Raw genomic sequence first — 21,813 nt, forward strand, 5'->3', positions numbered from 1 at the left:
GTAGCAGTGAAGGGTCCCAAGTTGCCTTGGATTCCATGTGACTGGACCTGACCCCGATCTGCCAAGGACCGTGTGGTGGCTGTCCATCCATCAGCCTCCCCATGTTAAAAAAAAGTCACGCACAGGTCTCCATTAAGGGAATCCACCATAACCTCTCAGATTAAGTTCCTTAGAATATGCAGAACCTGGATTGGCCTCTACAGCCACCTGACAACCCACTAATAGACAACTCATCAGGAGAACATCATCCTCAACTTAAGAGATCACAAGAAGAAGAAGACTGTGATGTAATGTTCTATGTTTTATGACAGGCAGCTGCAGGAGGAAAGTAAAACAGCTTCTTAACCATATAACCATTTAACAATTACAGCACGGAAACAGGCCATCTCAGCCCTTCTAGTCCATGCCAAACTCTTACTCTCACCTAGTCCCACCAACCTGCACTCAGCCCATAATACTCCATTCCTTTCCTGTCCATATAGCTGTCCAATTTAACTTTAAACGACAACATTGAACCTACCTCAACCACTTCTGCTGGAAGCTCGTTCCACATAGCTACCAATCTCTGAGAGAAGTTCCTGCTCATGTTACCCCTAAATATTTGCCCTTTAACTCTCAACTCATGTCCTCTTGTTTGAATCTCCCCCACTCTCAATAGAAAAAGCCTATCCATGTCAACTCTATCTATCCCCCTCATAATTGATCCCTTGTGTTCTTCCAGAAGATTATTTGTAGCATCTGCAGTCACTTGTGTCTCTGTTATAAGGACTGAGGTTCCTATTATCATAACTTACTGCCTATTATGCCTCCACGTGTTTCGGGCAGTAATTAAGGTCCTCTATCTCTGTCTGTCCTTGGCCACCTTCTCTATTGTGCCCCAGATATGAATCATGTTCCTCATTTCTGAAACAAATTTTGGCCTTGGTCTGGGTGGTGGTCAGGGCTTCCTTCACTGTGTCAGTAGCTTCCTCTCAGTTTTCAATACTGTCAGCCATGCCAGTCCCAGGTGGAGACTCAGGAATACTGTTGCACACAGATGGAGAAGATTCCTCATTGCTGTTTCTGCAACTGTTTTGTTTGGCTAGTCAGGGTTGTTAGCCCCGAGCTGAACCCCCGAACCTGGAGGACCGGTGGACCACTTTTAGCCTGGCCTCTACCCCTTGACCTGTTTTGCGTGAATGACCCTACTAAGAGCCAAAGCATAAAGCGCTGACTCCAGCCAGCATACTTCTCTGGGTTACTGAGGCACGCAAGCCTCCAAGGTTGTGGTCCTCATGGAGGATTGTCATAAGAAAACAGGAAAAGATTCCATTTAGCTCTTCTTTACTTGGAACGAAACAAATATCACTGGACAACAATTTTTTTCGAAAATGCTGTTTCCTCAGAATTTTAATTTTTTATGATAGACCGCTTGAAGCTGAACACAAACATAATTTTAGGGTATTTGCATCATGTAGGAATTTGGAGAAACAAGAAATTAACTTTTATTGAATATAATGAGTTTAATTGCATAATGGTGCTGATGCTTTGCAATTGTTCAAGTAAGCTAAAAATGTTTTGTTGATGATTTTCGTTTGTACTCAGTGTCCAAGGCTTTTCACTTAAGTGTTCAACAATAATCAGCCAGCATTAATTGATTCCCTGCCCTGATACCATTTCTCCATGACCGCAATGTTCTGGTGAAACCTTTCATCATGCTTGTCACTGACAGCATCAAGAATTGCAGGGAAGTCTAAACTTTAGTGACATGCTGCACTCCATGATTTTGTATGCATGAATCATGTTGTCAACCAGCTGCATGTAGTTTGGTGCTCTGTAGCTGCCAAGAAAATTTTCAACAACATCCTTTAATGCCGTCCATGTAACTTTCTCCATCCCCACTGGAAGTTCTTCGAATTCCCTGTCATTAATGACCTATTTGATTTGCGGACCAACTAAAATGTGTTCCTTTATCTTGGCATCAGTTATTCTGACTTGAATTATGAAATGAAATAACAAATATGGGCAATTTTTAAAAAAGGGCATGTGATAAGGATATTTCATAGTCATCTTCATGATCATCAGCCAAAAATCCATAAGATATACCCAAAAGTATTCAGGAAGCAAAATCGTTGTTGTCCAACATGTTTTAAGAACAATTACAATTACAGCATACAACAGTAAAAATTGGGACATATTCATTACAGAATTTGAAACATTTTGTAGCTTTTGGGGAAGATTTATAGCAGCTTAATGACCAGGAAATGATTATTGTGACATTCGGTAATTTCTCTGGTCTGTGACCAACCCTTTCTGTTTCACAACACTACAGCCCCGTGTTTGCAGAGTTAAAACAAATATTGCATGGTTGGATATATCAAATGCACCTGGGTTTTCCCCAAGAACTAAATACTTGAAAGAAACAGAGATCCCAACAAAATTAACCATAATGTAGCATTGTTTAGATAGCAAGATGAGTTGTTTCCATCAAAATGGCAGGAGAATTATTGAGTAGTTGGTCGGTCAAAGGTTAGCAGGAGAAGGTAGGAGAAAGATTTTGAGAGGGAAAATAAATCATCCATGGTTGAATGGCAGAGATGACTCAATGGGCTGAATAGCCTAATAATGTTCCTATGTCTTATGCTTCATTAAGAGTATGAGGAGACTTGGTATGTCACCAAAGCCTCTAGCAAATTTCTACAGATGTGCTGTGAAGACAGCACTCTGACTGATTGAATCGCTGTACAAAGGTGCCAATGTATAGGATCACAAGAGGTTTCTGCTGGATCCTGATGTATTTGTGATCCAAAGGTTCTTTGGAAGTCAAGATTCAACATAGAACATAGAATAGTATAGCACAGTACAGGCCCTTCAGCCCACATTGTTGTGCCGACCCTCAAACCCTGCCTCCCATATAACCCCCCACCTTAAATTCCTCCATATACCTGTCTAGTACTCTCTTAAATTTCACTAGTGTATCTGCCTCCACCACTGACTCAGGCAGTGTATTCCAGGCACCAACCACTCTGAGTGAAAAACCTTCCTCTAATATCCCCCTTGAACTTCCCACCCCTTAAAGCCATATCCTCTTGTATTGAGCAGTGGTGCCCTGCGGAAGAGGCGCTGGCTATCCACTCTATCTATTCCTCTTAATATCTTGTACACCTCTATCATGTCTCTTCTCATCCTCCTTCTCTCCAAAGAGTAAAGCCCTAGCTCCCTTAATCTCTGATCATAATGCATACTCTCTAAACCAGGCAGCATCCTGGTAAATCTCCTCTGTACCCTTTCCAATGGTTCCACATCCTTCCTATAGTGAGGCGACCAGAACTGGACACAGTACTCCAAGTGTGGCCTAACCAGAGTTTTATAGAGCTGCATCATTACCTCGCGACTCTTAAACTCTACCCCTCGACTTACGAAAGCTATAAGCTTTCTTAACTACCCTATCTACCTGTGAGGCAACTTTCAGGGATCTGTGGACATGTACCCCCAAATCCTTCTGCTCCTCCACACTACCAAGTATCCTGCCATTTACTCTATACTCTGCCTTGGAGTTTGTCCTTCCAAAGTGTACCACCTCACACTTCTCTGGGTTGAACTCTATCTGCCACTTAGCCCACTTCTGCAACCTATCAATGTCTCTCTGCAATCTTTGACAATCCTCCACATTATCTACAACACCACCAACCTTTGTGTCGTCTGCAAACTTGCCAACCCACCCTTCAACCCCCACATCCAGGTCGTTAATAAAAAATCACGAAAAGTAGAGGTCCCAGAACAGATCCTTGTGGGACACCACTAGTCACAACCCTCCAATCCGAATGTACTCCCTCCACCACGACCCTCTGTCTTCTGCAGGCAAGCCAATTCTGAATCCGTCTGGCCAAACTTCCCTGGATCCCATGCCTCCTGACTTTCTGAATAAGCCTACTGTGTGGAACCTTGTCAAATGCCTTACTAAGATCCATATAGATCACATCCACTGCACTACCCTCATCTATATGCCTGGTCACCTCCTCAAAGAACTCTAACAGGCTTGTTAAACAGGCTTGTTAGACATGCTCTTCCCTTCACAAAGCCATGCTGACTGTCTCTGATCTGACCATGATTCTCTAAATGCCCATAGATCCTATCTCTAAGAATCTTTTCCAACAGCTTTCCCACCACAGACATAAGGCTCACTGGTCTATAATTACCCGGACTATCCCTACTACCTTTTCTGAACAAGGGGACAACATTCGCCTCCCTCTAATGTTGAGGCATAACTTTATTCCTCATGATCAGTTTAATAGATCCAGCAGTCTGCTTTCAACAACACAAGAGATTCTGCAGGTGCTGCAAATCTTCAGCAACACACACAAAATGCTGGAGGGATTCAGCAGGTCAGGCAACATCTACTGTATAGAGAGGAATAAAGAGCCAACATTTCAGGCTGAGACCCTTCACCAGGGCAGGGAAAGAAGCCAGAAGGTTAAATAAATGTTTGATCAAAGAGTAAGTTTGGCATTTGAAGAACACAGAACTTTGGAGCAGGAAGATTTAAGGGAAGAAACAGCAGAGACCTGTTACTGCTTCACCAGGTGGGCTAAACCAGGTGAGGGTAACCGGCAGGCATCTCACCTTACTGAGGTAGGGGCCTCCTGTCCTAGCATGTGGCATCAGCTCCGGCAGAATGGGTGGATGAAATCTACAATCAGATCCGACGGCCAGGAAGTCAGTTCGGTAATACCTTGTGGAGAGCGAAGGGCATGCCAAGGCACAGAAGGATTCATGGTCATCTACCGCAACTAGGAAAGCCCTCAGATGTGACGACTACCTGCACCAATGGACTTCTGAGGTCAAGAGAGTGGAAATGTCCCGGTGCAGCAGCTTTTCCACTTAAAACACTCTCCCGTACAGGTTTCTTCCTGCAGTTAACATCATCCACAAACTGCACAAATCTAACTGCCATTGTCGGATACAATGGACAACAGAGTCTGGGAAGAGTGGGGCTTCCAATGGGAAAAATTTCAGTGATGTTCGGACAAAGCGAGTCGAATTGTGCAACAGAGAATACCGGGAAATCAAGGTGAGCAATGTCACGGAAAGACCTGAAAACCAGGATTTAAAATTTGTTTAAATCTATTATTTCTATTTGTTTATTGGGATACAGTGTGGTACGGGTCTGTCTGACCCTTTGAGCCTGACGCCCAGCAACCCCCAATATAACCCCAATCATGAGACAATTTACAATGAGCCATTAACCTCCCAATCGGTACATTTTTGGACTGTGGAAGGCAACCGGAGCACCCGGAGGAAACCCATGCAGTCACAGGCAGAACGTACAAACTCCTTACAGTGTTGGGAAACATTGATTGGGAAACATAAATTGACTGCCATTAAGTTGCTTGTGAAAAAGAATATTTATAGTTAATAAGTGCAACAATGTCAATCTTACATAGATGGAACATTAAAGCATAGTACAGGCCCTTCGGCCCACAATGTTGTCCTGACCTTTTAACTTACTCGAAGATCAGTCTAACCCTTCCCTCCTGCATAGCCCTCCATTTTCTGTCATCTCTGTGCCTCAGAGATTTTTTAAATATCCCTAATATATCTGCCTCTACCACCACCTCTGGCAGCGTGTTCCATGCACCCACCACTCTGTGTAAAAAGATCTTTTACCAGTTGTAAATTGCCAGTGGTTTTGGATATCTGGGCTGTCCAAATTTAATTGTCACTCAACCAGACACATGTATACAACTAAATGAAACCGCAATCCTCTGAGGGCAGGGCGCAAACAGTCACACACGGCACATGTAGCTACAATCCAGCACATACAGTCACAAAAACAAAATATTGTTAGCACAAGTCCCTGAGTGAAATGGCCTGGAGATTAATGGTGAATGGGATGTTGTCCTGGAGCCACGTTTCTCCAAGAACAAGTACGCAGCCGTTCCTCTTGTCGCGCTGGTTGAGTAAATCCGCTCGTCTCATGCTGGGTCTGCCGCGAGCAATCAGCTGGTCCTCCACATAGTGAACACTGGAGAGCAGCACCTACGGAAGGGGTCAGCCCCAATGCAGCACGGACAATAGCTCCAGAGTACTCGCCACACCTCTGTTCTTTCCCACACCGCCTCCAGCGGCTCCTCCCCTAGGTGGTTGTAGCCAGCGATGCCACGGCATGAGGCTCTGGTCCGAGCAGGAATGAGTTGGAACAATTTCACCAATTTTGGAAATCTGGTCTGGACGAGGAGCTCTGAGGAGCCTGGAGGAGAAAGCAGGGGTAAGTTTAGTAACTCCAGAAATTAATCAAAAGAAGAACACGCTAGAGCCAGAGATAACTTGTGGCTAATTTCATTTTTAATTTTAAGTGCGGCGCACATTTATGATGTGGTGTAATAACGTGTGCCATTCACATACTTTTACATATAACCCATAATGAATTATGTAAAATACAAAGAATGCTTAATCAAACAATATATTTACAATATTACTCTAATATTAAATGCACAACACATCTCCCTGCTTAGCTATGAACTCCAACTTAATATAGAATGCTTCTCAACTATAGACGCGGTATATCATATAATACAACTACTATATAGACATCTACAGAATGTAATTTTTAATCGTCCCATTCTGGCCTAAAGTTTTAATCACTCTGGGAGATTTTCTTAATTTTGTGGGATACCATAGCATGGTAAATTTTAAATTGTCCCTTTCAAGCCTAAAAATGTAATCACTGTGGAGGATTTCGGACTCATGTAGGAAAACGTCTTTCCTGACAAGTGGGTGGTCACTCTGCCTGGCTGTGAAAAAATCTCAGCTGCTAGGGCCTCCTCCGTGGTGTTGTGCGAGTTGACTCTGGGACTGCAGGAAGTTGATCCAACAGCTCTGGAAACCTTCCCCCTTCAACAATTCATTCTGCTGTCCTCAACTGATTGATGTGTCGTCTCCAGGTGACAACAGACAAAATCCCCACTGAGTAAGAGAGTGGTCCAATTCTGTCCCTGGTTTCTCCAAGTACCCACCTTTCTTTCTTTTCCAATCTTTTTATTAATTTTTGAAATTATAAACATAACAATATTAATGAACAGAGATTGGGATTACATTATTAATAATTAACATTGTAAATATAGCATTGGTAATAATACAGATGTATAAAGTTTCCCAAATTCTAAATATAATTAAACATGGTAAAGGGATAAATGAGAAAAAATCTAAAATAAAACCCCAAATTAGAAAAGAAAAAAAAGACATATTAATTAAACTAAGCGATATTAACCTAAACTAAATAAAACTAAAAACAAAACTATGGAAATAAAAAGACAAGCTAATATATTACATTGGATAGAATCATTAATGTCGTTAATTCCACTCCTCTATCCATGTATTTTAAGTTTAAAAAAAAAATTCGAAAAGGTCAAACTACATCCTGTGGAAATGTTGATAAATGGTCCCCAAGTTTCTTCAAATTTAATCGAAGGGTCAGAGGTGCCACTTCTAATATTCTCTAAATTTAAACAACACATAGTTTGAGAAAACCATTGAAATGTAGTAGGGGGATTGACCTCTTTCCAGTTCAATAAGACAAATTATCTGGCCATTAATGTTAAAAAAGCAATCATCCGACAGGCTGAAGGGGATAAGTAACCATCTTCCATCATTGGTAACCCAAAAATTGCAGTAACAGGGTGTGGTTGTCAATTAATACGCAAAACAGTAGAAATAATAGCAAAGATATCTTTCCAATATTTATGCAAGAAAGGGCAAGACCAAAACATATGAGTCAAGGAAGCAACTTCAGAGTGGCATCTATCACAAATTGGGCTTATATGTGAATAGAAACGAGCTAATTTGTCTTTAGACATATGTGCCCTATGCACCACCTTCAATTGTATCAATGTATGTTTAGCACATAAAGAGGACATGTTAACTAATTGAGAATTTTTTTCCCATTTTTCTATAGGTAAATGAAGTTGTTCTCTTTCCCATTCAATCTTAATTTTATCAGATATACCTGAATTTATTTTCATAATCAAATCATAAATGAATGCTATTAAACCCTTCTGAAAAGGATTTACACTTAGAATTTTTCCATAATATCAATTGAATGTGAAGTTGGAAATGTGGGTAAATTAATATTTTAAAAGTTTCTAATTTGTAAATATCTGAAAACGTGAGATCTAGGCAAATTATATTTATTAGATAACTGTTCAAAAGACATGAAACAGTTATCCAAAAATAAATCATGAAAGCTTAATATACCCTTCATTTTCCATACCGAAAAAGCTTGATCTATAATAGAAGGTTGAAAGAAAAAATTAGACGTAATAGGGCTTGATAAAATAAATTGGGTCAAGCCAAAAAATTTATGAAATTTAAACCATATTCGTATTGTATGTTTAATTATTGGATTAACCATTTGTTTAGTTAATTTAGAAATAACAAATAGTAAAGAAGTCCCTAAAATGGAAGTCAAAGAAAACCCTTGTATAGATTTACATTCTAGGTTTACCCATTGTGGGCGTAAAGTTATATCCAAATCTTGTGTCCAAAATATTAAATATCGGATATTAATTGCCCAAAAGTAAAATCTAAAATTTGGTAAAGCCAAACCACCATCCTTTTTAGACTCCTGTAAATATTTTTTTTACTTAATCTAGGATTTTTGTTCTGCCATATATATGAAGAGATTTTAGAATCTAAAGTATCAAAAAAGGATTTAGAAATAAAAATTGATAATGCTTGAAACAAGTATAAAAATTTTGGTAGGAGAATCATCTTAATAGCATTAATTCGACCAAGCATTGATAGAAACAATGGGGACCATTTAATAAAAATTTGATTAATTTGATCAATTAAAGGTAAAAAAAATTATGCTTAAATAAATCCTTATGTTTCTTAGTAATTTTAACACCCAGATCAGTAAAATAATCAATTAACCAGTCTGAATGGTGAACATCTATAAATTGGAACCTACATATTTAAAGGGAAGAGTTCACTCAAATTAAGGTTCAATTTATAGCCCGAAAAATTACTAAACTTATCAAGCAAGGATAGTAGTGCCGGAATAGATTTTTCGGCGTTAGAAATACATAGTAATAAATCATCATTGTATAGTGATAACTTATGTGTTTCATTCCCACAGGTGATACCAAATATATTAGTTGATTCACAAATAGCAATGGCCAAAGGTTCTAAAGCAATATCAAATAGCAATAGACTAAGAGGACAACCTTGCCTGGTGCTGTGAAACAACTTGAAAAAAGGGAGATCTTTAATTATTGGTAAATACCAACGCCGAAGGGGATCCAGGCACATAGTTGGTGAGTTGTTGTGGAGTAGGCTGCATTGCGACATGCAAGGAGGAAGTTGGCAAGCTTCTGATTCAGTGTTAGTGCTGCACGTTCTTTAGACTCCGGACAAACCTTTCTGCCAAGTCATTTGTAGCTGGGTGGTACGGTGCTGATATTGTTGTTCCTTTTCACATCTTGTGGCACATTGGCGCCATTTTTTTTCGCTGTTTCTTAACCATTTGTCTGTTTTTACGCTACCGTGCTGCCCCTTCTGCAAGGAATTGTCAACGTTTTGTGTTGGAACGCTTAGGCAGGGTCTGGATGCAGTGTGTTGACCTGACACATTGACAATTCCCTTCCCCCTATGGATGCTGCCTGACCTGCTGAGTTCTTCCAGCAGATTGAGTGTTGCTCCAGGTTCCAGCACCTGTGGCATGTGGTGTCTCCAGTCAGTAGAACTTAGAATATAGAACTGTGCAGCAAAGGAACGGGCCATTTAGCCCACAGTGTTGTGCCAAACCATCTAAAAATCAAATCAAAAACACCCAAGCACTAATCCCTCCTACCTACACAATGTCCATATCCCTCCATCTTCCTTACATCCATGTGCCTATTCAAACATCTCTTAAAAACCTCTGATGTACTTGCCTCTACCACCATACCAGGCAGAGCATTCCAGGCATCCACCTCTCTCTAAGTAAAATAACTTACCCCTCACATCCCCCTTGAACCTACCCCCTCTCACCTTCAATGTATGCCCTCTGGAATTAGACATCCCAACCCTGGGAAACAGTTCCTCCCTGCCTACTCTATCTTTACCTCTCATAACCTTATAAACCTCTATCTGATCTCTCCTCAGCTGCTGATGCTCCACAGAAAACAACCCAAGTCTAACCAACCTCTCATGATAGCGCACGCCTTCTCAACCAGACAGCATCCCAGTAAACCTCTTCTGCACGCTCTTCAAAGCCTCAACATCCTTCCTATAGTGGATCTGCTCTCGCTGGGAATAGAAATGTAAAAACACTGGCGCAGGTTGTTTTGATCTTGTCTCCTGATGAAAAGTACAGGAACAAACTCAGACTGTTCAAAGATCAGAACATTATGTCCTTCTGTGTCAGCAGAACACAGCATACCGACAAAATAAAAACTATCCAAACATAGCTAGTGAAATCAGAGTTGCAGTGGTATAAGACCAGTTGAAACTTCGAACAGAGCGGAGTCTCTCTAATCAAAGTACTGATACATTGAGAAATTTAGTGAAGCAGCTAGAGACACAAGAGGCTGCAGACGTTGGAAATTGGACAAATAAACTCTTCTTGGGCTGCCAGCCGGGTACAGGTATCGATTTTAACAGATGATTTGATGACAAGCTCTGCCATCTTCATCAGGGCGATGCCTTGGCACATCCAGTCTGCTGGTATATGTAGCCCCATCGAATGTCCCTCCTGATTCGTTGAGGACTAACTATCAGGTTTCTGCTGTCAAACCTTGTTTACAATTGAATTCTAGTTCTTACTCAGAGCGAGAGCTTCATCTTTGTCAAAATTCTTTTTCTCTAGCTTTATTTCAATGGCTCCCTTCACTCGGCGTTATTGGCACAGCACAGTTGTTTTGTGCCATCGAAGTCAATCCTACGGTTAATGCAAATGCAATGTTCTGCTACCACCAATTTTCTGGGTAACCCAAACGGATACACCTCCTCCATTCCTTGATATGGGTTCCTACTATGTGTCTGTTCTAGCCAACGTACACTGCTCTGCATTCACAGGGAATCCTGTAAATGCCAACCGTCCTGAGTCCCAGGATATCTTTCACCCACATAGACTGGGATTTGAGCTTCCTTACGGGTTTGTGGACAACAGAGTATGTATACCACTGAACTGGACATGCCAAGGCATCATCCCTGCTGAAGGTGACAGAATCTGTCATCAAAACATCGGTTAAAATTGATACCTGTACCCGGCTGGAAGCCCGAGAAGAGTTTATCCATCATATACACCGGGGGAAGCACTAGGTCCTTTTTGGAATCTGGAGTTAAAAACAATCTGCTGGATGAACCCAGCGGGTCAAGCAGTATCTTTAAAGAGGATCAAAGCCCCTTGTTTGGAGCCCCGGGTCTAAGAATCTCTGAAGGTCTGCAGGAGTAGCTGAAGGCCCAATTTCTGTGTATCTGCATCCGAATCCAAGTCCACGGGAGGCAGGAGGCTGAAGAAGGCGGACTGCCTTTGGGGTAGAGAACGGTGTGCGCACGTGGGTGGGAGGGAGGAACGGCGCTTGTTTTACTGTTGTTGTTCTGTTGCTCGTTGTGTTCTGCGTTGCTCTGCCGATCTTTGCGCACACGCCACGTTGGCGGCTGAATGTGTAGCGACACTTGCGGGGCTTCCTCCAGCGTATCCTTAGATGTGTTGGTTGGTAACGCAAATGGCGCACTTCACTGTGTGTTTCAATGTTCAGTTACATTCCAAACCTGAGCCCCGAATTTTGAATCTTGAATCCCTTACTTCGTACCCTCCTCACAACCATTGCCACGTGACCCACTAAGCTCCTCCTGTGGACTGCCTGTTGCTCCAGATTCCAGCATCTGCCATCTCTTGTATTCCCCATGTCACACTGAGAACAAGCCTGTGCATTATCTGTCAGCCTCCCTGTTACAGCCAAACATGCAAAGTAAGAGCAGAACCAGGCCACTCAGTCCTTCATACCTGGGCTTTCAGAAGTTCAGGGCAGATCTGATTGTACCTCTCCACTGCACTCTTGTCCACCCACTGCACCCTTCAACCCCTTTGCTTAGAAGTATCTATCAACTTCTGCCTTAAAAAAACGTTCTGATTACAAGAAGCACCCAGTGATATGGAATGACTTGGTGTGGTGTTAACCTGATAACAGTCTCTTTGCAACATTTCTTTGATGGCAGGAATGCTATTCTGGTCTATTCTTTTTTTCTAAATTCCTGGTTATTAAAATTAACCATGTTAAAAAAGATAGTCCAGGAGGGTAAAATCTAGGCAATAAGCATTCTGAAAATCCCTATTTTTTTTTAAATTTAGAAATACAGAACAACTACAGGCCCTTCTGGCTCGATGAGCCCTTCCACCAAATTACACCCAAATGGCTAATTAACCTACGTCTTTGGAATGTAAGAGCACAAGAACGAAACTCAGATGGTCATGGGGAGAACGTACAAACTCCTTACAGACAGCGGTGGGAATTGAACGCTGGCACTGTAAAGCATTGTGCTAACCATTTCTATGTTGACATCCAGAAATCTAAAAGCATGTGTGCAGTAATTTTCAACTTTCATATCAAGAGAAGAGTTTGGCTGCACTGGAACTCTCTATCACTGCTTTGCTTTCTTTTTTCACTCCTTTTTTAAAAATAAGTTTTTCATTGTAGCTTCCTCCAAGAGGACCACAACCTTGTCGTAGGGTTTGGAGGCTTGTGTGCCTCAATGGCCCGGAGAGCTACGTCAGCTGGGTCAGGGCTCTGTGTTTGGTTCACCCATCTCAAACAGGACAAAGGGCAGAGGCCAGAGGTCCACCAGTCCTCTAGGTTTACGGGTTTAGCTCAGGGGCTAACAACCCTGACTGGTCAAACTGTTACGGAAACAGAAATGAAGAATCTTCCTACATCTGAGTGCGATGGTATTCCTGAGCCTCCTCCTGGGGCTTGCAATAGTGAAAACTGACAGGAAGCTACTGACACGACGAAGGAAGCCCTGAACGCACCGAGAGTTGGAGGATCTTCATTGTTGCCCTAAATACCAGCAGCATAACGGGCAGTAAGTTGTTGTAAAGCAGTTTTTTTTATGTATTGCACTACAAAACAACATATTTCACAATGACATATGCCAGTGATTATAAACCCAATTCTGCTTATAGCTCTTGCCAAGTAAGTGAAGGAGACCAGCTTATTCCACTCATCCTTCCTAGGCCACAGAAGTCTGCCAAAGTTAATACCACATTTGATGCAAAAAAAGATTAATTTATTTCCCTGCAACCAGCAGCAATTGTGAAATAAGGGAGCAGAACCCTTTTAGCTTTGCTATGAGATTACTTTCAAAGATTAAGAGAATTATTTTCTGAGACATGGTTTTCAGTGTAACCATGGCATGAAGCCCAAATGAACATAGCACTTATCCTTGTTGGAATAATATGTTTTACATTGAATTATGTCAACTCCTTGTCTCATGTTCTACTTTCTAGTACTGTTCTTCAATATAATCTGTTGAGTGATGATAAACCAGTGCAAAGTCGTGTGAAGTACCACAAGATACATTGGCAGGAATCCTCTGGGAAATTCGCTCCATTGCCATTCACCAAGGCTCCACAACCCTACCTGTTGAGTTATTGGCTCCTGATAGAACTCAATGCAGTATATACAGTATATAAAAGATTTATTTTGTCCAGTCACCAAATCAATTGAACCTTGGTGTCATTTAATCTTCAAGATTTATCTGCTGAATGGTTTTACTTATCTTGCAATTAAAACTTTTGATACTTGGGAACAAGTGCTGTATAATAATAATAATAATAATAATTTGTTTATAGAGCACTTTTCATACAGACGTTGTCATTCAAAGTGCTTTACAATGGGATAAAGTGCAAACACGAAAATAAAAGACAAAATGATGTCCGTTCAAAGCAAGGTTAAATAAATAGGTTTTGAGCTGGTGTTTAAAAGTGTCATCCGATACTGCATCCCTTATAGCTTTAGGTATTGAATTCCACGGTGTAGGAGCATAGTTCAAAAAGAAGCTGACCTACCAGTCACAAACAAGAGGAAATCTGCAGATGTTGGAAATCCGAGGAACACACACAAAATGCTGGAGGAACTCAGCAGGCCAGGCAGCATTGATGGAAAAGAGTAAACAGTCGAGGTTTCAGGCTGAGACCCTTCATCAGGACTGCTTCACCATCAAATCCTGATGAAGGGTCTCGGCTCGAAACGTCGACTGTACTCTTTTTCCACAGATGCTGTCTGGCCTGCTGAGTTCCTCCAGCATTTTGTGAGTGTTGACTTGCCGATCATCTTTTGAGGAAGATTGTTTAAATTTAAGAGAACAGCGGAAGATGACCTGAGAGCTCGATCGGGATTACAAAGCAAAAGCCTTTCTGTGATGTAGTCCTGTCCCAGACCATTAAAAGCTTTAAAAACAAGTAAGAGAACTTTAAAATCAAATCTAAAAGATACAGGAAGCCGATGCAGAATAGTAAGGACGGGAGTGATATGCTCCCTCATCCTGACTTTGGAGAAAAGTCTAACAGTGGTGTTCTGAATGTGTTGACCTCGTATGGAATTTACATAAAGACATGCTTCATTATAATAATTTAGATGTCAAACCGCAGATTTCACCGATCCTTAGAAAAATAAATACTTGGAGAGCTCAGAATCCCAACATATCTTTAAGATAGATTCCAAACCTTGGCTTTCAACTCCCAAGATTCAGCAACATTTCCGTCTCTCTGTTGTGTCCTGGTCTCCCAGGGAGATGGAGTTTGTTAAGTACATGTCTTTCTCTTCGGAAATCTGGGAAAGAGGGAAAAACAGGTTTAGATTTAAACACCTTTCCATCCCCTGTCAGCAGCAAGTATGTGTGTCTGTGTGTGTGTATGTATGTATATATATATATATATATATATATATATATATACACACACACATAGATTTATATATACATATACATACACACAAAGGAATAAACTGTGTAAAGCTCTTTGCACACTTAGTGACTTAGTGTCATGAGGTCAGGATACTCAGCGGTGTTGGAAAGGCTTCTGTACGTTGGCCCGAGTGAATAGGTGAGTGTTAGAATCCTGGGGGAGCTGATTGGGATGTGGGGAGAATACAACAGGATTTGTGTAAATGGCTGTTGAAAGGACAGTATTGATTCAGTGGGCTGAAGGGCCTGATTCCATACTTTGAATCAGTCTCACATTGGTGGCGGGGATGGCACGGTACTGTAGCAGCTGGCGCAATCGCTTTATCAGGGTTCCGATTCTTGTCGCTGTCTCTAAGGAGTTTTCACATTCTCCCCTAGTGCTCCAGTTTCCTCCCACATTCCAAGGACATACTGGTTAGTAAGTTATGGGCATGCTTTATTGCTGTCGGAAGCATGGTGACCTTTCGGGCGGTCCCCAGCATGATCCTCGCTGATTTGATTTGACGCAAGTGACACGGTTCACGGTATGCTTTGACGTACATGTGACAAACAAAGCTAGTCCTCTTTAAGTGAGTAATGGATACTTGGCACTGGAGTGCGATTGAATCATTGTAAACTGCTCTCTCTAAATCTGCTTGTCACTTCTATTATCACCGGTCTGCTCTTAAATCTAAATTCTATATCTCTAGGTACAACACTTTATTCTGCATTCTGTCATTTTTCCTTGCACTACCTCAATGCACTGCTGCTAAGAAAAGATCTGTATGGGTGGCATGCAAAACAGGCTTGTCACTCTACCTTGGCACATGTGGCAATAATAAATCAATTTACCAATTTACCATTCGCATCAAAGCTTTCCTGATCTCAGCATCAGCAGTTGGAGTGTGAAGGGAGTTTTGTTGAGTCATTTTTATACAGACCTTTCACGGATATGGGAGAGTCACTGGTGCTTTGTTTAAAGCCACACATGCAGTTTCATCTTTGCTTGCACCGTACGGTGGCTTAGTGGGGCGACACAGTAGCAAAGTGGCTAGCACAACGCTTTACAGTACCGGCAGACCGGGGTTCAATTCCCGCCACTGCCTGTAAGGAGTTTGTACATTTCCCCTGAGGCCACGTGGGTTTCCTCCCACAGTCCAACAATGTATCGATTAGTGGGCTAATTGGTCATTGTAAGTAGCTTAACAGGCTATGATGGGTGGCGTGGCTTGAAGGACGGGAAAGGCCCATTAAGTGCTGCATCTCAATAAATAAATAAAAACCCAATTGGCAAGCTCTCTCTCCCCCTCTCTCTATCCATCTTCCTGTCCATCTCTCTCTCTTTCTCTGTTTTTCTCTCTCCTTCCCTCTTTCCCACTCTCCATGTTTAGCTTTCTCTCTTTTTCCACTCATCTCTTTCCATTTTCCTTATTTTCTCACTCTTCTTTTCTCCTTCTCTCTCTCTCCTTCTCTCTCACAGAAAAAGGGACAAAAGATAGGACGAAGGGTTCCGGCCCGAAACATCGACTGATCTTTTCCACGGATGCTGCCCGACCTGCTGAGTTCCTCCAGCGTGTTGTGAGTGTTGCTTTGACCCCAGCATCTGCAGGTTATTTTGCGTAAAAGATGGGACCAAGAATTTCCCCCACCTTCTCAGCCTATCAGTGCAATTGTGAGTGATCCCCTATCTCAATACCAGTGACCAATTAACCTATCAACGTTGCCGTCTTCAGGCTGTGGGAAGAAACTGGAGCACATGGGGTGTGGGGAACACAAACCCCACTCAGACACCCGAAGTTCAGATTGAACCGTGTCTCTGGAGATGTCTGCAGATAGGAGATTGTGTACAATATCAGAATCAGAATCAGCCTTCGTGTCACTGACATACACGACGAAATTAGTTCTTTTGTAGCCGCAGTGTTGTGCAAGAGATAAAAATTGCTTGAAGTTACAATTGGTCTGTTGGACAGCGGTTAGCGTAACGCCATCACAGCGCCACTGATTCAGGCCCTTTTCCCACGGCTGCCTGTCAGGAGTTGGCACGCTCTCCCCATCACCACGTGGGTTTCCTCCGGGTGCTCCGGTTTCCTCCGACAGTTCAAAGGTGTGCGGGTTAGTAGGTTGGTCACATGGGTGTTATTGATTGGCATGGGTTTGTTGGTCTGGAAGGGCCCCTTCCCTGCTGTAACTTTAAGCTGATAAATAGACAAGCAATGCAAAAGGGGAATAGTGAGCTAGTGTTCGTGGACCATTCGGAAATCTGATGGCGGAGGGGAAGAAGCTATTCCTAAAACATTGAGTGTGGGTCCTTCAGGCTCATTACGATAGTAATGAGAACAGGGCATGTCACAGATGGTTAGTCAAAGTTAAAGTCTGTCCCAGGCCTTATGGGCTCATCAGGCTGGTGCTTATGCCAGTTTCCGTGGTGTGAAGCGACTGAGAGTACGAGACTCCCCCCCGGATAGGACGCCAGTCTATCACGAGGTTAACCCCCAGCATTTTTGCCGGTACCCATTTTCAGCTGGGTGGACTGGAGCATTGTGTGGTTAAGTGCCTTGCTCAAGGACACACACACTGTGCCTCGGCTGGGGCTCAAACTCACGACTTTCAGATCGCTAGTCCAACGCCCTAACCACTTGGCCGTGCGCCACGTCACAGATGGTGAGGGTCCTTAATGGTGGAAGCTTCCTTCCTGAGCCACTGCCTTTGGAAGGTGCCGTCGACGGTGGAGAGGGCTGTGCCCGTGGTGGAGCCAGCTAGTCGAGAACCCTCTGCAACTTTTTGCAGTCCTGTGCATCAGAGCCTCACAGCAGTCAGGATACCAGATTGAAAAGCGCTCCTCCCAGCCTTTGAGAAGAATGCCAGCAATTGCATAAAAGTGGAATGAAGTGCAAGATAAAGTGGATAAATCAAGGAAGAGGGAGCCCATAGATAGTTCTGCCTTGGTTACGGTTCCTAAATAAAACTGCTCCCACACTTAGTATCTCTCCATAGCTCCCGATTAACTCTACAGTTCAGAGAACATTCCAGTCTCATGAGCTGTATCTCAGCCAGAGGTACCAGTTTTCTGACAGAGGGTTTTCTGCCTCCTTCCAGCACTGAGTCTCCACACCACCACCCCCCACACACACACAGTTTATTGCCCCCATTTCGTCATCCTTTCCACAGCTATTTACTCAACCAAGTTCTTCTCACTCCCTCATTTATGCTTTTTTTAAACTCTCTATCTCTCATTATTTCCCTCTCTATCTCTCTCCCTCCTCCACCCCCCTAAAGATTAGCTTTATTCATCACACGTATATCGAACATTGAAATGTACAGTTAAATGTGTTGTTTGCGTCAACGGCTAACACAGTCTGAGGATGTGCTGATGGGAGGCCGCCGGTGTCACCATGCATCCAGTGCCAATGTAGCATGCCCACAACTCAATAACCCTTTGGAATCCCACATTCCAAAGTCGTTGGGCTTAGTAGGTTAATGGGTCATGGGAGTGTAATTGGGCCGAGCGGGATCATTAGGCCAGTAGGGCTTGTTGCTGGGCTGTATCTCAAAATAAAATAAAATTCTACTGAAGCATGGAATTGAGCTCCCAAAGCAGCCTCCTCTACAATAGTGAGGCTCCCAGTGGGGCCTCCTCTACACTGGTGAGACCCATTGTAAATCGGTGGACCACTTTGTCGAGCACCTCTGCTCCATCCACCACCAAAAGCGGAGGCCAGACATTTTAATTCCCATTCTGACATATCAATGTATGGCCTCCACTTGTGCCAAGATGAGACTACCCTCAGGGTGAAGGAGCAACACCTTATATTCTGTTTGGGTAGCCTCCAACCTGATGGGATGAATATCAATATCTTCTTCCGGCAAAAAAAACAATTTCCCTCCCCCTTCCCTATTTTTCTATTCCCCACACTGGCCTCTTGCCTCCTCTCACCTGCTGATCACCCACCCCCACCCCCCAGATCTCCTCCTTCTTCCCTTTCTCCTATAGTCCACATTCCTCTCCTATCAAATTCCTTCCTTTCCAGCCCTTTATCTTTCTCACCCACCCAGTTTCACCTATCACCTTCTAGCTATGCTCTATCCCCTCCCTCCACCTTTTTTTATTCTGGCATCTACCCCTTCCTTTCCAGTCCTGAAGAAGGGTCTCAGCCCAAGACATTAACTGTTTATTCATTTCCATGGATGCTGCCTGACCTGTTGAGTTCCTCCAGCATTTTGTGTGTGTTGCTTCGGATTTCCAGCATCTGCTGACTTTCTCATGTTTAGAATCGACAATTGTGACAGGAAAGATGATTGAAGGAGGAAACTTAAAAGACACAGATTGGAAAAGACAGTCCTTCCAGGTGAGGCGACACTTCACCTGTTAGTCGGCTGGGGTGATATACTGCATCCGGTGATCCCAATGTGGCCTTCTATATATTGGCAAGACCCGACACAGACTGGGAGATCGTTTCGCTGAACACCTACGCTCTGTCCGCTAGAGAAAGCAGGATCTCCCAGTGGCCACACATTTTAATTCCACGTCCCATTCCCATTCTGACATGTCTATCCATGGCCTCCTCTACTGTAAAGATGAAGTCACACTCAGGTTGGAGGAACAACACCTTATATTCCGTCTGGGTAGCCTCCAACCTGATGGCATGAACATTGACTTCCCAAACTTCCGCTAATGCCCCACCTGCCCCTCGTACCCCATCCGTTATTTATTTATATACACACATTCTTTTTCTTTTTCTCTCCCTCCATTTTCTCCCTCTGTCCCTCTCACTATACCCCTTGCCTATCCTCTGGGTTTCCCCCCCCCCTTTTCTTTCTCCCTGGGCCTCCTGTCCCATGATCCTCTCATATCCCTTTTGCCAATCACCTGTCCAGCTCTTGGCTCCATCCCTCCCCCTCCTGTCTTCTCCTATCATTTCGGATCTCCTCCTCCCCCTCCCACTTTCAAATCTCTTAATAACTCTTCCTTCAGTTAGTCCTGACGAAGGGTCTCAGCCCGAAACTTCGACTGTACCTCTTCCTATAGATGCTGCCTGGCCTGCTGCATTCACCAGCAACTTTGATGTGTGTTGCCTGAATTTCCAGCATCTGCAGATTTCCTCGTGTTTGCGTTGGAAAAGATTGGAGGGATATGGGCCAAAGGCAGACAGGTGGGACAAGCTTAGCTGAGAACCGTGTTCAGCATGCACAGAAGAGCTGAAGGGCCAGTGTCTACGCTGTGTGAGTCTTTAACTCTCACAAAAATGCTGGGGGGAGCTCAACAGGCCATCACCTGATGCTGCCTGCCTTGCTGAGTTCTTACAGCACGCTGTGCGTATTGCTCAACACTTCCAGCATCTGCAGAATCTCAGGTTTATGACTCCGTGACTATAAAACCGAACAGGAAGCACATTGTGTAACTGCAGAGACTGTCGGGCTCAGAGATCCAGTGGGGTCCAGATATCCTAGTGCACGAACTGAAAACAGCTCTTGTATGAGAACTGCAAATAATTAGGAAAGTTAACATAATGTTTTCATTTATTATCATGGGAATTGAATACGAAAATAGAATGGTTGTTATTCAGTGACACAGGGCATTGGCATACTATGAAGTAAATAGATCTCGTTTTTGGAAATCATTCGGAGAATGTGTAGCTTGGGTGGTTGATGGTTGGACTGAATTGTTCTCTGATCTTGGCAATTTACTTGCAAACACTTTGCGACCACATGAGGAGACACCATCAGTGGGCTGTTGACTGTGGTGTGCCATCCCAATGCTTGGCCTTTATCTACTGGGTATCAGTGAAAGTCATAGCACAAGCAAACATGCGGCATGCAAGAGAATTCCTAGAAGCGTGGTTTTCTGCAAAGAAATCTGTAAACCAACACGTGCACCTCGATCCTATTTATAAGCCAGTTCGGGGAAAATTCCAGACCACATCGAAGGGAGTTCACCATGCAACCAGTCAGCGACGAGATTTCCTTCCCGCATCGCAACTGAGTTTCCGAAGTGACATCCAATCAGCTGATTGATAAATATATAAAGGCCGCATCACAATTAACGGCGCACTGACAATGTTTCCTCGTATGGTGACGAAACATTTGCGAGTAAGTTGCCAAGTTCGGAGAACAACTCAGCCCCACCAGATCTCTTTATTTAAGGAAGGACTTATTTGTGCCGGAAGAAGAGGACTTCAATAAAAGGCGATGCCTCAGGAAGGCAGCATGATCATTAAAAGCCCTCACAATCCATCCCTCTCCTGAGGATCACCATGAGAGAGGAGGTACAGGAACCTGAGGACACAGGAACAACTCTTTCCCCTCCATCATCAGATTTCTGAACAGCCCATGAACAGGACACAAGTCCTGGGTGAAGACTTGGGAATACTTGGAAATACTCCGAGGTAGAAAGATTCTTCATTGCTGTTTCTGTAACAGTTTCGTTTTACCGGTCAGGGTTGTTAGCCCCCGAACCTGGAGGACGGGTGGACCACTCACTCTGTCCTATACACTTTGACCTGTTTGACATGGGTGACCCTACCAAGAGCCAAAGCACAAAGCCCTGACTCCAGCCAGCACGGCTCTCCGGGTCAATGAGGCACGGAAGCCTCCTCCAAACCCTACGACAAGGTTGTGGTCCTCTTGGAGGAGCGGATATTTACAGCCGGCAATTAACCTACCAATGTTTTCAGGCTCTGGGGCAAAACAGTGCTCTCCAGAGGTCACAGGGAGAACATACAAACTCCACACAGACAGCACCTAAAGTCAAAGTTGATTCAGGGTTACGAGGTCAATACTACCTGTTGAGCCCTATTCCTGCCTCGATTTGGTGTACCTCATGCAATTGTAAAGTAAAAGCTAGCTCATATCGATGAGGTTTATAAAATGGCTGGTACGAACAGAAAGCTTAGCTCCGGCACGATCCAATAA

General features: G+C 43.3%; 1 protein-coding gene across 4 annotated transcripts in view; it reads right to left on the bottom strand.

Moving 5' to 3' along the window:
- Positions 1–5,369: 5,369 nt before the first annotated feature.
- LOC140210080 (ras-related protein Rab-7b-like) overlaps positions 5,370–21,813 on the bottom strand; it is a 50,790-nt gene continuing 34,346 nt past the window's right edge. For all 4 annotated transcript variants that reach the window (XM_072278875.1, XM_072278874.1, XM_072278876.1 and 1 more), the window contains 2 exons: positions 14,687–14,792; positions 5,370–6,229 (listed from right to left, as the gene is read on the bottom strand). In XM_072278875.1, the coding sequence (XP_072134976.1) occupies positions 14,709–14,792 (84 nt within the window). In that variant the 3' untranslated portion in view covers positions 5,370–6,229; positions 14,687–14,708. The remainder of the gene's footprint in view (positions 6,230–14,686; positions 14,793–21,813) is intronic.

Source organism: Mobula birostris, chromosome 14 (genome assembly GCF_030028105.1).
Source record: "Mobula birostris isolate sMobBir1 chromosome 14, sMobBir1.hap1, whole genome shotgun sequence".
NCBI lineage: Eukaryota > Metazoa > Chordata > Chondrichthyes > Myliobatiformes > Myliobatidae > Mobula > Mobula birostris.